Below are 16,633 nucleotides of genomic sequence, written 5' to 3'. Positions count from 1 at the left end.
GGTCAGTCGTCAACATGATTAATTTTTGTAATTCCCACAAGACTAATCAGGGTAAAGTGAGCAATATGTGTGTCAGTGTTCGTTATAGTGTAAGCTAGAGCGTCAATTATTTAAATTATAATTTCAAAACATTCCCCCTCCCTTGTGAATAGTGAGCATTGTTACTTATGTCTATTTACAAGCTGTTGCTCATCTAACCTGAAAGTGTGTTAGTCACGTGTAACTGCTGAACTTTCAGTGCTCTTCAACATGCATTTCCTGGCCGACGGGAAGTACCTTTCTCCAACAGAACAATTTGTCTTGTATGTGCCAATCAGATTAGTATTTTTCTCGCTGAGTGTCACGCCTCTGAGCCACACATAGCTCCCCCAATTGTCCGGGCAACTCATATCTTTGATTTGGCGTACCTACTAGAAATGTCCTGATCGCATATTTTTGCACCCGAGTCTGAGTCATCTGATTTTGCGAATCTGAGTCCCGATCCGATACGAAAAAAAGATTTTTTTAAAAAATTTTGAACAAAAGATCCAAACATGTTCTCCATAATGTGAATTATTTTTAAACAAGAATAATGTAGAAAAATGCTTGTCTTTATTCAATGCTTCATTGAGTGAGTCCACTCAAATCCACAGAGAACAGCCTCTCACTTACACAATGAGTTGCCACAGCACAATTATGACTGGACTGCAAATTTAACAATTATTGACACATTTGGTGTAGAGCTTCCAAGCTTCTCTGGCAAGATCAAAGCTACAAACCTGTCAATCATTCATAACCAAACACAAGCTTTACTGGACTGTTCGGCTGCACTGCTTAGCAGGAGGGAGGGTGTGGCACTGTACAAGCATGAAACAGAAAAACATTTTAAAAAAAACATTTAAATTAAAAACTTGATCCTTTTCACCCAATTCCGATCCTCTGAAAAATGGCGCGATCTGCCCGATTTCTGATCACATGATTGAATCAGAACATCCCTAGTACCTACAGTATATAGATATACTGGAGGTGTCAGGAAAGAGTTGTTATTAATATGTTTACATGTGTAGATTCTAGAGCTGTCCGGACTAGTCGACGTAGTCAATGTCATCGGTGACGTAAATGCGTCGATGAGCACAACATCCTGTCGATGGTTAATGAAGGGTTAAAAAAAATAATTGTATTGAGTTCATTTTGCCTACATTTGTAGATTAGTCGATTTTTTTCCTTTATTCCAGACAATAATAGGGAGGATTGCTGGGAGGATTGTGATATCTTTATTTTTTTGATAGTGTTGTAATTGCTCTTGCTTCCTGTTTAAAGGGCGTACATGCTGTCTACAACCTGGACCAGCATCCTGGAAGAGTGAATGGTCAGCAGAGGGCGTGATTCGCCTGTCAATCTTACAGGTGAGTCACGCCTTAATCCATCAACTGATAAAGACGCGTCCCACCAAACACCAGTGAACCTCTGATAAAGGCGGAAGTGTTCGACGAAACATGTCAGGTAATTAAATCACCTACTATTGTCTGGGATAAAAGAAAAAAAATCGACTAAGGTTAAAAAAATATATGCGTGGAAAGTTGAGAATGGCGGATGCTCGGTATGCAAGCGTGGAAAGCGGCACAAAGCCAAAAAAAGCATACCAAAGTGGCCAAAACATTGATTTATTTCAACGAAATAAAGGAGGGTACATTCATGTGTCCTGTCTCTTCAATTCCAAGCTTGGCTGCACTTCAGCCGCGAATGAACACTTTAAGCGCCGTCTCCCAGTTGTAATTTTGGAAGACAGCAGGAGACAAGAAGCTCGCAGATTGTAAGTCCGTCTAACTAACGAACGAACGAACGAACGACATTTTTTATTGAAGTTGCTAAGCCTGTCGCGATATGCAGTAAGTCCATTTATCGCACGGTAAATAAAAATTAGGGCGGTAATTGTCAGTGCTGCATTTTATCGCCGCTGTACACGTGCGTTTTGATGGGATATGAGACTCCAGTTCCTTTCACAGATGTTTATTGGTCATCAACACGCCGTAGAATTAAAGTTCGGACATACAAAATAAGGAAACACATCTATAATGTAATCGTTAGCATTGCTACATTGAGGCTAATGGAGAAAAAAAGACAACCTTCTTTAGCTAGCTGTGAAACATTGGCAGTCTACTCCAAAACGCAAACTTGCAGTCAAAAGGTGACACTTCAAACATGAAAATTTGTTTGTTTCACAGCATTTGCAAACAAAGATTTTTTTTTTTTTTAAATGTATTATTGACACCACGTGCAATGACGAAAAGTGCACTTTTTTTGCCGAGTTGGAAGCTTACGGTTAGCGGTTTAGCAAAAGTACTTTTGGTGAACATTTCAAAATAAAAGCACGCCATGTTCAACATATAAATAACCATTTCTGGAGTTAATCTCACATACTTCAGAATTCAGATTCTACACTAAGAATAGCTTTTAAATGACACCCTTTATGAAAAATCTGATTGGCAATAAACAGTTATTATAATATTATTATATATAGGAGTATACTATAATATTAGTGCTAGATAATTTTATTTCTTTTTTTTCAAGAACTGTTTTGAATCATGTTGGAAAGGCAAAGTCAGTGTTCTGAATCTGTTTACATTCCATTCTTTTGCACTAGTTAATGCTATCACCAGTTGACGTCATTGTTTATTTGTGATGTATTATTGTTATTTATGTGTTTATTTGTACTTTAATAAAGAATTTAAGTCTTCCAAAATGTTTTTGTGAATTAAGAAGTGTCAATAAAACTAAATTTCTAGATTTGTTTTTAAAAAAAAAAACAAATTTATTAGATTAGATTAGATTACATTAGATTAGATTACATTAGATTAGTCGACTAATCGTTAAAAAAAAAAAAAAGTCTGCTGACGAATCGGGAGAAAAATAGTTGTTTGGGACAGCCCTAGAAGATTCATGCCGATTACCAATATAACAATACTCACAGGTATATATATATATATTATTTATTTACAGAATGTAACAATTAATATAACTGCAGCTTTCTGATGGGTTTGTTTGATTCAAAATCTGACTAAAGCTCTTCTAATTTAGGTCCATTAGGATTAGCAATATTATTTCTACTAGCTAAATGCCAGAACAATGAGAGGATAATTTTTTGTTGACAAATTTACATTAGTTTCTTGTATTAATAAAAGGACTGCGATTAGTCTCTTTGCAGGATCATATAACACAATCACAAGTATAACAAAAGCATGGCGACATGGTTGTGTTGATCTTCATCCCTCCAGTTCACTGGGCATTCTTTCTCCTTCCTCAGTCAACCTGTGAAAGAATACAAATTGGCATGCTTATGAAAATGCATATTTTTTCTTTCTGGTCCAACCCTCACTTGCATTGTTGAATTTGGTACAATGTCTTTTATTTATTTGTGGTACGTTTTTTGAGTGGATGGAACCAGTTTTCAGTAACCCTCCTGAGAGTCACAAGAAGCATGAAAATTACAGTCATTAGCAGGGCATTCTTTATTTTGATGGGTCAGATTCGATGAATCACAAATCTAAACAGCTGCAGTTAGCAATTAGACGAGCACTTTCAAATCAGACTTGCTCCTTTTTTAAAGCCTTTCGAAACCTGAGCATTATAAAATTCTGCCTAATCCATACATGGCACTGATGTGTATTTTTCCTGCAATCTGAATGTTGTCCGGTCATCAATCTATTCCAAGTCTAAGCAAAACAAGCCTAGTCATAAACCAATCCTCCTGTCAACAAATCCAAGTGGAATAAGTAATGCTACATTTTAGATTAAAAAAAACAAAAACAAAAAAACATGGAGAAACTGACCAACATTATTGATTTGTAGGAAAACACAAAATTGATCAAATTTGGCCATGAGAGCGAACATGATCACCATTTTTGTCAATATATCAGCACTGACCTCAACTGGCCAGGAGTCTTTCCTGTTGGGATGAAGAAAATGTTAGTTTGTTCTCTTAGTGTAGTACTGTATATATGCTTACAATCACTTACTTGTCCTGCTCTTTGTCCATCTAATACACATGCAACAGCTGCAGAAAAGTGTGAGCACTCCACATCCTACTACAATCAACAAGAATTTATAGCCTGAGGATACAATGATAGTGAATGTTATGCCAACAATAATATTAACACACACTTTCAAAAATAATATACAGTGGGGCAAATATGTATTTAGTCAACCACTAATTGTGCAAGATCACCCACTTGAAAATATTAGCCAGGCCTGTAATTGTCAACATGGGTAAACCTCAAACATGAGAGACAGAATGTGGAAAAAAAAAACAGAAAATCACAATGTTTGATTTTTAAAGAATATATTTGCAAATCATGGTGGAAAATAAGTGTTTAGCCAATACCAAAAGTTCATCTCAATACTTTGTTATGTACCCTTTGTTGGCAATAACGGAGGCCAAACGTTTTCTGTAACCCTTCACAACTTTGTCACACACTGTTGCTGGTATTTTGGCCCATTCCTCGATGCAGATCTCCTTTAGAGCAGTGATGTTTTGGGGCTGTCGTTGGGCAACACGGACTTTCAACTCCCTCCACAGATTTTCTATGGGGTTGAGATCTGGAGACTGGCTAGGCCACTCCAGGACCCTGAAATGCTTCTTACGAAGCCACTCCTTTGTTGCCCTGGCTGTGTGTTTGGGATCATTGTCATGCTGAAAGACCCTGCCATGTCTCATCTTCAATGCCCTTGCTGATGGAAGGACATTTTCACTCATAATCTTTCGATACATGGCCCCATTCATTCTTTCCTTTACACAGATCAGTCGTCCTGGTCCCTATGCAGAAAAACAGCCCCAAAGCATGATGTTTCCACCCCCATGCTTCACAGTGGGTATGGTGCAATTCAGTATCCTTTCTCCTCCAAACAAGAGAACCTGTGTTTCTACCAAAAAGTTCTATTTTGGTTTCATCTGACCATAACACATTCTCCCAGTCCTCTTCTGGATCATCCAAATGCTCTCTAGCGAACCGCAGACAGGCCTGGACGTGTACTTTTTTCAGCAGGGGGACACGTCTTGCAGTGCAGGATTTGAGTCCCTGGAGGCGCATTGTGTTACTGATAGTAGCCTTTGTTACTGTGGTCCCAGCTCTCTGTAGGTCATTCACTAGGCCCCCCCCGTGTGGTTCTGGGATTTTTGCTCACCGTTCTTGTTATCATTTTGACGCCACGGGGTGAGGAGGGAGTTCAAAGTCTGTGTAGCCCAACGACAGCCCCAAAACATCACTAATCTAGAGGAGATCTGCATGGAGGAATGGGCCAAAATACCAGCAACAGTGTGTGAAAAGCTTGTGAAGAGTTACAGAAAACGTTTGGCCTCCGTTATTGCCAACAAAGGGTACATAACAAAGTATTGAGATTAGTGCTGCAGCTATCGAATATTTTAGTAATCGAGTAATCGACTGAAAATTCTATCGATTAATCGAGTAATCGGATAAAACATACATTTTTTTAGGTAAAGAGCAATTATAAATATACATGAGAAAACAAGACATTTCACCTAATATTGAACCATTTTCAGTCAATCAATGTCTTTATTTTCCATGTACATTGTTGAAAACAGCCAACAATTGCATCTCAGATGTGACCAGAAAACCCACTCCCAAAAATTCACTGCTTCACTCAAAAAAAATTACTGATCCTGTGAAAAAAAAAAAAAATCTTATTTCTTACCTAAAAATGTCATTACGCTTGATAACAAACAACACTTAAAAGTTAGGAGTTTTTCCCTCGTGTTTCAATTGAATTTCCATTTGTGTCAAGCTATTTGTAAGTTCTAGTTAAGTTTTAAGTTAGTCTAAACTGTAAGTACTGATAGGATTTTGAGTTTTTGCAGTGTTCAAAATAAATGTACTGTAACATATCAGGTTATAATATGGCAGGGATATTTGCATACGTTCCTGAATGGACCGCTTGACGTGCGGGGGTGAGGGAGGTGCGGGAGAGCGGAAGACGTGCCTTCCTGTTGTTATTGTCGTTCTGGCAGGTGCGTGTGCGTTGTGTTGGTTGTTCTAAAAGTTCCTAAAAAATAAATAATTGTAACCTAACGAAGCGGGTGACTCTTTGTCAATGTTACAGTATGATGCCTGCTGTATTGGAGCAGATTAGGGACCAGTGCTACTTGGTGTTTTATCCAGCAATGACTACTGAGCTAAAATTGACAGCATTATTAAGTTATTATTTTACACCCTCATCACTCTACAGTGCTATGTTTTCACAGATTAAATAAAGCCTGTGTATCGTTAGTGGTCATAATTAATAGAAACCGAGCCCTCCGTGGGGCTAACGCTACATGAGCGAGTGATAGTAACGTTAATCTTATTTATCAGCGCTGAGAAGTGTACTGCTTTAAGATGATGGCCGTTTGCTAATGCCGCTGACTCTGTCATTTTGCATCTAGTTTAACATACATGTAATATCTATGAGACGCATCAGACCTTACCTGCTACTGCTACCACCGTAGCTTCATGCGGGCTAGTTTTTAGCAACGTCGGCGTAGTTTGTAGCGCTGTCGGCTGCAGTTTTTTTTTTTTTTTTTTCTCATTGCTTCTTCCTCTACGCACGTGACATCAGCGTGTTGTCCCGCATTAAAAGTAGTCCGGTCAAAACGTGATGCTTACAGCTGGCAAAATTAAACGATTCCTCGAGGTGAATAAAATTACTCGGATTAGTTTTTAAACTCGAGTTACTCGAGTTGCTCGAGTATTCGTTTCAGCTCTAATTGAGATGAACTATTGGTATTGACCAAATACTTAATTTCCACCATGATTTGCAAATAAATTCTTTAAAAATCAAACAATGTGATTTTTTGGTGTTTTTTTTTCACATTCTGTCTCTCATGGTTGATGTTCACACATGTTGACAATTACAGGCCTCTCTAATATTTTCAAGTGGGCGAACTTGCACAATTAGTGGTTGACTAAATACCTATCTGCCTCACTGTAGTAACAAAAACATCTATACTTGCACAAGCAGGCTTTGGGCCACCCCAGTTGGCCGTCACCCCGCAGGTGACCTCCGCTGAGCCGATCCTCAGGAAACCGCCGTGGCACGTGAACCGGCATGTAGAGTTTACAGTGTGGTTGCCTTCTGCACAGTGGAAGTATCCGTTGGGGGGTGACATAGGGGGGCATTCCACAGGTGGGGTAACTGAAACTAAACAGTGTGGTACGATTATGGAAAAAAGTTGAATACCTACCAAAAAAAAAAATGCTGAAAGATGTTTCAAAGGAGAGGAAACAGGTGGTTGGCTAAAGATTACCATGGTTTTTCAACAATATCAATGCTGTATGAGTACAGATCCAGAGATTATATCATAATAAAAGATGAAAGGTAAGTGAGATATTAATAATATTTTTAAAGCCAAAGACAATGAGAAAGGTTCATTTCAATAATTGTTAGTCGATTAAGCTCTGCTGTAGACTGTTTGAAAAGGTTTCCACAATTTCAACAAAGTCAACATTAAAGAATTAATCAGTGTTGTTTTTGGCAGCCATTTAATTTTCCGTCTTAGTCTTTTGGACGAAAATACTTCTTAGTCTTAGTCATACTTTAGTCAGTTTAAAATGTGTTCGTCTTTGTCTAGTTTTAGTCAACGGAAACTTACACAAAATGTTTTCTCCTATAAACTTCAAAAGTTAAATAGATAATAAGTTTCCCACACACTTAGCAGGAAAACAGCACATTATTTACAATTAATTAAACTCACCTGGACGCCACAAACTGTATGTAAAATGTTTTCCAAGAGTTTAATTAGACACAGTCACCGCGCTAAATGCTAACGCGAACGCTTTGCTAATGCGAACGCTACTAGCGTGTGATGATCACTCAGCACAGACCTTTAAAGGCTACAGAAACATTGCATATCTAGTCAAGATAAAACTTACCAAGCAGCACCTGACACATGTGTTTCTCAAAAGGAGCCTGGAGTGGGCACACGCTTAAGCGTGGGTCAGGGTGGAGGCGCAGCACGTCACATGACTGACACAACCAAACGCTGCCAAGATGTGTGCTAACTACACGTAGAATAAGAAAATATCACACATTGTGAACTAATGATGGAAACTATGGCGAATTTTCATCTCGTTCTCGTCAGACGACAACGTGCATCCATCTGGTTATGTTTTAATCTCCCAAGACACGTTTTCAGCGCGTCATCATCAGGAAAAAAATTGTCCGTTGATGAAATATTTTGGTTATAGTCATCGGTGATGAAAACAACCTGGAATTAATTGCTTAATTCAAAGAAAATAGTGTCGATAACAAACAATTTGTTTCATGACGATGACGTCACGAGCTAAAAACGTATCTTCACAGACCAAAACAAAACAAGATGGATGCCAGTAGTTATCTGATGAGAATGGGACGAAACTTCACCATAGTTTCCGTCATGAGTTCACAATGTGTGATATTTTCTTCTCGTATGTGGAGTTAACACACATTTTAGCAGTGTTTGGTCGTGTGACTCATGTGATGTGCTGAGCCTCCCCCCAACCCACACACAGGCTTAAAGTGCATGTGACACGAAAAAGCATGTTTATTTCATAATACACGCGGTATTTTATGCTCCTCAATGATATGGACCGCTTGGATGTGTGTGGAAGCGATCACTATTTTTATTTAGTTTTTTGAATCCCGCGCCATGAAAATGAGTGACTTCCGGCTTGCATTGTGGAGGAGGGCGCTGTGACGTGTACGGTAGAAGACGTCCTCTTCACGCTACAGTGTACTGTTGTGTATGAGGACGAAGGATTCAGCTGATTTTGCGGATTAATATGTTTATTTTTCGCATCACGCCAGCCAAACGGCTGCAGAAAAATCATTCTGTATGAGGGAGAGGCGTATGCGCCTTTTTGGAGTTTCAAAAGGTTCCCATTCACCGTGGATATTTACTGTGGGACCTTTGGACTTACGAGGAAGTGAGTAAACATCTTGTTTTGTATTTGTCAAATACGAATACAGCGATTACAAAGTAAGCACTACAAACTTTCTTTAAATAAAGGACTACTTACGTTTGATCATTGATAGGCATGTAAAAAGCTGTCCTCATGCACATTAGCAGCACGTTAGCTGCACAACAACTGCAGCCATCCTCCTCCGGGGAACGAACTGTAAATTGCTCTCCGCCGGGCGGTTTGCCGATCCACAAAGACAATCGACAACCCAGTCGTCATGTCAAATAATCCAGACTAGTTATGTGTGATTTTCCGCTTCGAAGACTTTGAAACATCACTCGGTTCGGGTTAGCATGTCGGCTAGCTGTCACGCCTTTTGGTTTGTTTACATTCTCCGAAGCCGGGGAAGGGAAATGACATATGTCCGATTTAGGTGTCATAAAATATCGTTCGGGAAGTGCGACAGTAAAGGTGAAGTCGACAGTTTTGACCATTATGGAGTAATTTTGCCATGTCGTCCTGAATAAATGCATTTTTATTATTTCATATTCCATTTAGCACAAGACTGTTATTTGTCATGACCATGCCATTTATTTAGCAATTGGGGAAAATACTTGGATAAAAAGAATATCCTGTAAAAATACTGAAGTAAAGAGACAGAAACAATGAGATTTTGCAGCTCTCTTCGTCGCGTTTTCCTCGTTGTGAATAGTTCCCCCTCGACAGGCTGACTGGTCCTTCTCAAGCCATTTATATAGCTATTGGGGAAAAATACTTTAATAAAAAAAATATCCTGTAAAAATATTGGAGTAGAGAGACTGAAACAATGACATTTTGCGGCTCTCTTCGTCGCGTTTTCCTCGTTCTGAATAATTCCCCCTCAATGGGCTGAATAGTAAAACCGATGAGCCCAGTCTACCGCTGACGTCACCCACCTGTTGGGGACGCCAAAGCCCTATAATGGTAGGCGTGGCTAACCGGCAGATTAAAAGACTAATTTCTCGTCATCTGCGCTTTGCTAAATTGTTGTATATAGTCGAATCGTCTCAAAATATGATTCTAATTCACATAATAATGCCATTTAAGACTTTTTCTCCTGTCGTATGCTCTTTAAGCGTGTGCACATTCCAGGCTCCTTTTATGATACACGTGTCAGGTGCTGCTTGGTAAGTTTTGCTTTCTTATCTTGGTTGGCTAGTTATGCCATGTTACTTTAGCCTTTAAAGGTCTGTGCTGAGTGATCATCACACACTAAACTAATTTGTAGCGTTAGGATAGTGTTTGCGTTAGCATTTAGCGCGGTGACGCGGTGAGTATCTTAAACTCTTGGAAAACTTTTTACTTACATTTCGTGGCGTCCAGCTGAGTTAAACTAATTGCAAATAATAATGTGCTGTTTTCCTGCTGAGTGTGTATTATCATCATGAAGATGTTGATGTCCTTGTCGACTCCACAATAATGTGCTAGTCTGCCAATCTTCATTCGAAATTGTTGGAAACCTTTTATTTATTTATTTATTTATTTATTTATTTATTTATTTATTTATTTATCCATGGACCAAAACTTTTGAAGTTTATAGACGAAAACATTTTGAGAATTGTCGACTAAAACTAGATGAAGACTAAAAAGACTAAAAAGTATTTTTGTCCAAAAGACTAACACGAAATTAAAAGAGCTGCCAAAAACAACACTGCTTTGTATATTGGGTTCTCTCTGGAAATCAGCAAATGGCATAAATCTGGTGTGGTATGTTTACATGTATTTGTCATTAACATGCAATGTCCAGAACAAAAAAATGAAACTACTGATAAAATAAACTGAGAAAATTAACTTTAAATCACAGCCCTCCAGTCCTGGGCACAAAATTGTTTCGTCCGCCGACAACAACTGGCCTATTTCTAAGTTGTTGTATTTTTTTTCACATATATTAAATAAACACCCCTCCCCTTTTTTGAAGGGGGTGATCGGTTGTCTCATGCATGTACTGGCATGGATAGGGGCCCACTGACATTGGGAGTGTACGGGGCACAGAATTTGGCGTTTTTCAGATTTGGGTGATGCAAGACATTATTAGGAACTAGTAAAGAGACTACTTACCTGTTTGACAAGCATTCCCTGCAAAGCCCGGCTCACATAAACATGTGACATTGTTGACAGCTTCCTGGCATTTTCCTCTCCCACATATGGTTGCATTACATTGAGCTGTCACAAAACCAACATAATATCAACAGAAACTCCTCTGCCATAAACTGTATAGAGTATTATTATTTTCCTGTAATTTCTATAGTACTACTATATTAGCATCTAAATTAGGGATTATTACATTTTTTTTTTCTGACTATAAAGTGCACTAAGCCAAATCATCACTTAATCATTTTATTTCATATACAGTGTATCACAAAAATGAGTACACCCCTAACATTTCTGCAGATATTTAAGTATATCTTTTCATGGGACAACACTGACAAAATCACACTTTGACACAATGAAAAGTAATCTGTGTGCAGTTTATATAATAGAGTTAATTTATTTTCCCCTCAAAATAACTCAAAATATAGCCATTAATATCTAAACCCCTGGCAATAAAAGTGAGTACACCCCTTAGAAACTACGTACATCCCTAAATGTCCAAATTGAGTACTGCTTGTCATTTTCCCTCCAAAATTTCATGTGACTCATTATAGGAGTGCTGTCAGCATCGCTGCACACAAGAAAGCCCACCCGTCTCATCAGACCATAGGACATGGTTCCAGTAATCCATGTGCCTTGTTGACATGTCTTCAGCAAACTGTTTGCGGGCTTTCTTGTGTACCGTCTTCAGAAAAGGCTTCCTCCTGGGGTGACAGCCATGCACACCAATTTTTAGAGTGCGGCGTATGGTCTGAGCATTGACAGGCTGACCCCCCCACCTCTTCAATCTCTGCATCAATGCTGACAGCACTCCTGTAACGAGTCACATGACATTTTGGAGGGAAAATGACAAGCAGTACTCAATTTGGACATTTAGGGATGTACGTAGTTTCTAAGAGGTATACTCACTTATGTTGCCAGGGGTTTAGGTATCAGTGGCTATATTTTGAGTTATTTTGAGGAGAAAATAAATTAACTCTATTTTATACGCTGCACACAGACTACTTTTCATTGTGTCAAAGTGTCATTTTGTCAGTGTTGTCCCATGAAAAGATATACCTAAATATCTGCAGAAATGCGAGGGGCTCACTTTTGTGATACACTGTATGAGGTATACCTGATTACAAGGCACATTAGTGCATAAATGCACTGCATTTGTCATTTATATCTTTTACATTGTCATATTTTTTTTCTTTAGTACCATCATTTTTATTTAAAGTAGTTGTAGTTATGGGTTTGATGAGTGGTGCTTGTATCTTCAGCACTTTACTGAAAAAGTAAAAAAAAAAAAAAAAAAATCATTTAATTGGTCATTAGGCACCAGAATTCATACATAAGGTGCACTGTCAATTATTGAGAAAAACAAAGGATTTTTAGTGCACATTATAGTCCGAAAAATACTGTAATCATTTTTTAAACTTCTATAATACCCACTTTACTCACACTGATTCTGCACAATTAAATGTTAATTCTGTATTTTTGCATTCTATTTTATTTTCCCATCACAACCTTGATAGCACACTGCATATTTCCTGTTATGGCACTTCTCGTCATTCCATTTCCCTCGGTTAGCTCCGGCGTTGACATAGAGCTCCACGCAAACGGGCCAACTTTGGTTGTTGTTGGGCTCATTCTCCGCCCAGGACTCTTTGCCCACCCACGTGCTGTTGTTCCCGATCCAGATCCAGTTCCCGTCCTTGTGCTCTCTGGTGATACCGAGCCAGTAGTACGGGCTATGATTCTTGTTTGGCAAGAAGGAGACAAGTTCGGCATTCTCGTCCTGGTTCTGAACGACCACCATGTCTGTGTAGTAAGTCTGGCACCACTTTCGGGCATTGGTCCACGTCATGGTGCTGTTAGAGTAGTGATACGTCCATCCCGAGCTGACACCAGTGAGGCAGCTTCCTGATTTGTAATTTGACAAGCAAATAGTTATTATCATGTGTTGTTGTTACTGTACAAGGGTTTTAAGCCTGGACACGGACTTCAGACCAAAGTTAGGGCATAGACTTCATAATGTATTGACATGACACGGGGAGCGAGGCCGATTCTTCAGCAAAGCTGACAGAGGTAGCAGGTAGCATTTGTTTTACGTAAATATTGCAATCTATGAGGCTAGTCAGTAAGGAAATTAGCGTCGCCATATGTACCATTTATTTTATGTAAATATTGCGAAGTAAATGCCAATGCTGTAGCGGCTAATTTCTCCCACTGATTTTTTTTCACGTTTTAAAATGCATGCATGGTACAAAAAAATATAATAATTACCTTGAATCCTCGAACAAATCAGTCCTGAGACAACCTAAATCCGGCGTTAGATCGCTGCATGTGACCGACTGCTAATAAATGAAGCGGCGTATTGGACGGCCCCCTTTAGGAAGGCGTGACGCAGTGAATGGGGAATGTGTCATGTCAATACATTATGAAGTCTATTGTTAGGGCTTTGTAATTTCAAGTAAAACGGGAGTCAGGTTTTTAAGATATAGTAAGTGTTTCAAATTATTGTTACAAGAAATAAAGCTGTAAACTTAGGGTTTCAAACGATCAGTAAGGTTTCAAGTAAGGCTTCCAATTTGGTTTCAAACAAAGGTTTCAAACTAGGTTTAGCATTCCAAATGAGCGGTTCAAGCCTGATTCTTACACACACACACACACACACACACATATATATATATATATATACATATATATATATATATATATATATATGGCGGAAAACACAGACAAGACTGAAGAAGCAGTTTCTGCTCTTTCTTGCACCCCTCTTTAAAATAAACTGCGGCATTTTAAGCCAAAAAAACTTGTGTTCGATAGAACAGTATGTCTATATCCTGCCATAGCAGATTCATTGTGCATTAAGTCCCCGAACAATTTTTAGTTTGTCCGTTTTACCCTTGAAACCCCCATTTACAGACGTCGCGCAACTGCTTTTGTTTCAACTTACCCATCGAAAGAAGGTAAGTAATTGTATTTATGATTCGAAATGTCATTTTTAGCTTAGAATCATTAATTGATGTCTGATATTTAGTTTTAAAAAAAAAACGACTTTAAAAAATTATTCACTTGCATATTCTAAACTTTTAAACAAGTTATGTCACAATGAAAAAATTGGCGTCTGTAAAAAAGTCATGGATATCGACCTCATAGCTATGGCTTAATTGTATTTTTTTCGTTACTGTCGCATTTTATGTTAGATGACAAATAATCGGTCCAAACAAAGAAAAATTGAAAAAAGACGTTTAAAAGGGTAAATATATGAAAATAAAAATTAAAAATAAAAATCAATTACTCCTTGATGTCTGCGATTTCTGCATCGCGACCCCTGTTATATTACCATTTTTCACCCATAAAATCCCCCCAAAATCCAGCTGTGGCCATTCACAGCTGTGTCTTGACACTCGGTGATGCATGCTACATGGAGTTTTTGGATAGAAAAGAGGTTAGTACGCGATAATATCTTGTTAAAATCATGGTGTCTTTAATTATGCTCTCGCGTGCTCTCATGTCCAGTTAGGGTTTTGCTGTTTAAAAATGTTTTTTTTTTTTTTTTTTTAAATGCCCTCCTGTTCAAAAATTTTCTTCCCCCAGAAAATTTAGATATTAAGCTCTCCAATGATGTATTACACATGCATATTGGACAATTTTGAAATTTGGCCAAATTGTGGGTCTCAGAACGGAACTTCAAGTCACCTGAGTGTTTTCCGCCATATTGATATTAGGATAAAATAAATAAAACATTATTAAACATGTGTATGAAATTGTTTATGTTATTCTCTCTACAATGAATTGATTCACCAAGTATTTATGAAGAGACATAAAAATACATGATATTCTAATACTTTAAACTGATTTTAAAAAGAAGTGAAGATGAATGGCTAAATTAACGCAACAAATATTACAGAAATTTCGATTAAGTCAATAATTGGTCGGGCCGATAGCAGAACAGAAAGGGGTTTTTTTCATGCAAACTTCTGTATTGGACTTTCAGTTGTACAGGTCTTAATAATGAAGTTGCGAACACATGCCGTTCGAGTACTCACCAAGGAACAGCAACAGCATCCACTTCATTTTCAGAAAACCTGTACAAGAGAAATATTTACAAAAATAATATCACTCCTTAATAAGAGAGTGCTCACTTACCTACAGTGGTGCCAGCTATAGGGTATATACTTTTTTTTAGAACAAGTACTGAATATTCTAAATCATCGTCAATTTGCTGTTATTCCAGTGGAAGCTATACAGCGGTAGATGACTAAATTAAGCAACAGTTCATGTCAAGCTCTTATATGATCTCAGTCTGGACAATACCTGGATGCTTCTGTACAATGTTAATCAATGTGATGATTGACAGCCTCCAAATTACTGTAAACTCTGATAAGATGGTGTCAATGAGTCATACGGTATTATTATTATTCGGTTTTTTTCCTTCCAAATTTCAAACTCTCATCATGTGATAAAAGGAAAATACCTGTTTGTAATTTATTCATTACTTTGTGCATGGTTGATCCGATATTATGCGTTGTCATTTTTTTTTACATTAAAAATTAAAAGTAGTGTTGCAAAAGTAGTGATACAATTTTTTCGCCCCAGTACCGATACCTGGCTGTGCAGTATTGGCCTATACGATACCGATACCACTCACTTTATATTCATATTAGGGCTGTCAAACAATTGAAATTTTTAATCGAGTTAATCACAGCTTTAAAAAAATTAATCGTAATTAATCGCAATTCAAACCATCTATAATATATGCCATCTTTTTCTGTAAATTATTGTTGGAATGGAAAGATAAGACACAAGACGGATATATACATTCAACATACTGTACATAAGTACTGTATTTGTTTATTATAACAATAAATCAACAAGATGGCATTAACATTAACATTCTGTTAAAGCGATTCATGGATAGAAAGACTTGTAGTTCTTAAAAGATAAATGTTAGTACAAGTTATAGAAATTTTATATTAAAACCCCTCTTAATGTTTTCGTTTTATTAAAATTTGTAAAATTTTCAATCAAAAAATAAACTAGTAGCTCGCCATTGTTGATGTCAATAATTACACAATGCTCATGGTGCTTAAACCCATAAAATCAATCGCACCCAAGCGCCAGCAGAGGGCAACAAAACACAAGTAACTAGTGGACATGACACCGTGCTGTCATTTTAATCTGTTTGAGCGGGGCATGTGCGTTAATTGCTTCAAATATTTTAACGTGATTAATTTAAAAAAATAATTACTGCCCGTTAACGCGATAATTTTGACAGCCCTAATTTACATGTACTGTATAAATATTTTTTTTCAAAGCGCTACATACTTGGATGTGAAATCATAGCTATCGTGGCTTTGTCAGGCTGCTGCTTACCTTTGCGAAACAGGAAAAAGACTAATGCAAAGGCTAGGTTCATACTACAAGTCTTAATGCACAAATCCAATTTCTTGCCATATCTATTTTTTTTTGGCCTGCCCGTTCAGACTGCCCTTGTCCATTGAGACCGTTCAAGTATCACGCATGCGCACTAATTCGCAGTCCGAGATGCGATCAGCAAAGAGACCCGCATGTGCAGAAGCATCAAAACAAATTACACATGC

General features: G+C 37.9%; 1 protein-coding gene across 1 annotated transcript; it reads right to left on the bottom strand.

The window, feature by feature from the left end:
* Positions 1-1,017: 1,017 nt before the first annotated feature.
* Positions 1,018-15,107, bottom strand: LOC130919060 (E-selectin-like). Its single transcript, XM_057841457.1, has 8 exons — positions 15,080-15,107; positions 12,549-12,944; positions 11,007-11,111; positions 7,902-8,042; positions 6,979-7,170; positions 3,996-4,088; positions 3,904-3,925; positions 1,018-3,288 (listed from the first exon to the last, which is right to left on the bottom strand). The coding sequence occupies exons 1-8, from the start codon at positions 15,105-15,107 to the stop codon at positions 3,243-3,245; spliced, it is 1,023 nt and encodes a 340-aa protein (XP_057697440.1). The 3' UTR covers positions 1,018-3,242.
* Between the last annotated feature and the right edge of the window lie 1,526 nt (positions 15,108-16,633).

This window comes from Corythoichthys intestinalis, chromosome 7 (genome assembly GCF_030265065.1).
Source record: "Corythoichthys intestinalis isolate RoL2023-P3 chromosome 7, ASM3026506v1, whole genome shotgun sequence".
NCBI lineage: Eukaryota > Metazoa > Chordata > Actinopteri > Syngnathiformes > Syngnathidae > Corythoichthys > Corythoichthys intestinalis.
This window is presented reverse-complemented; position numbering and strand designations above follow the sequence as displayed.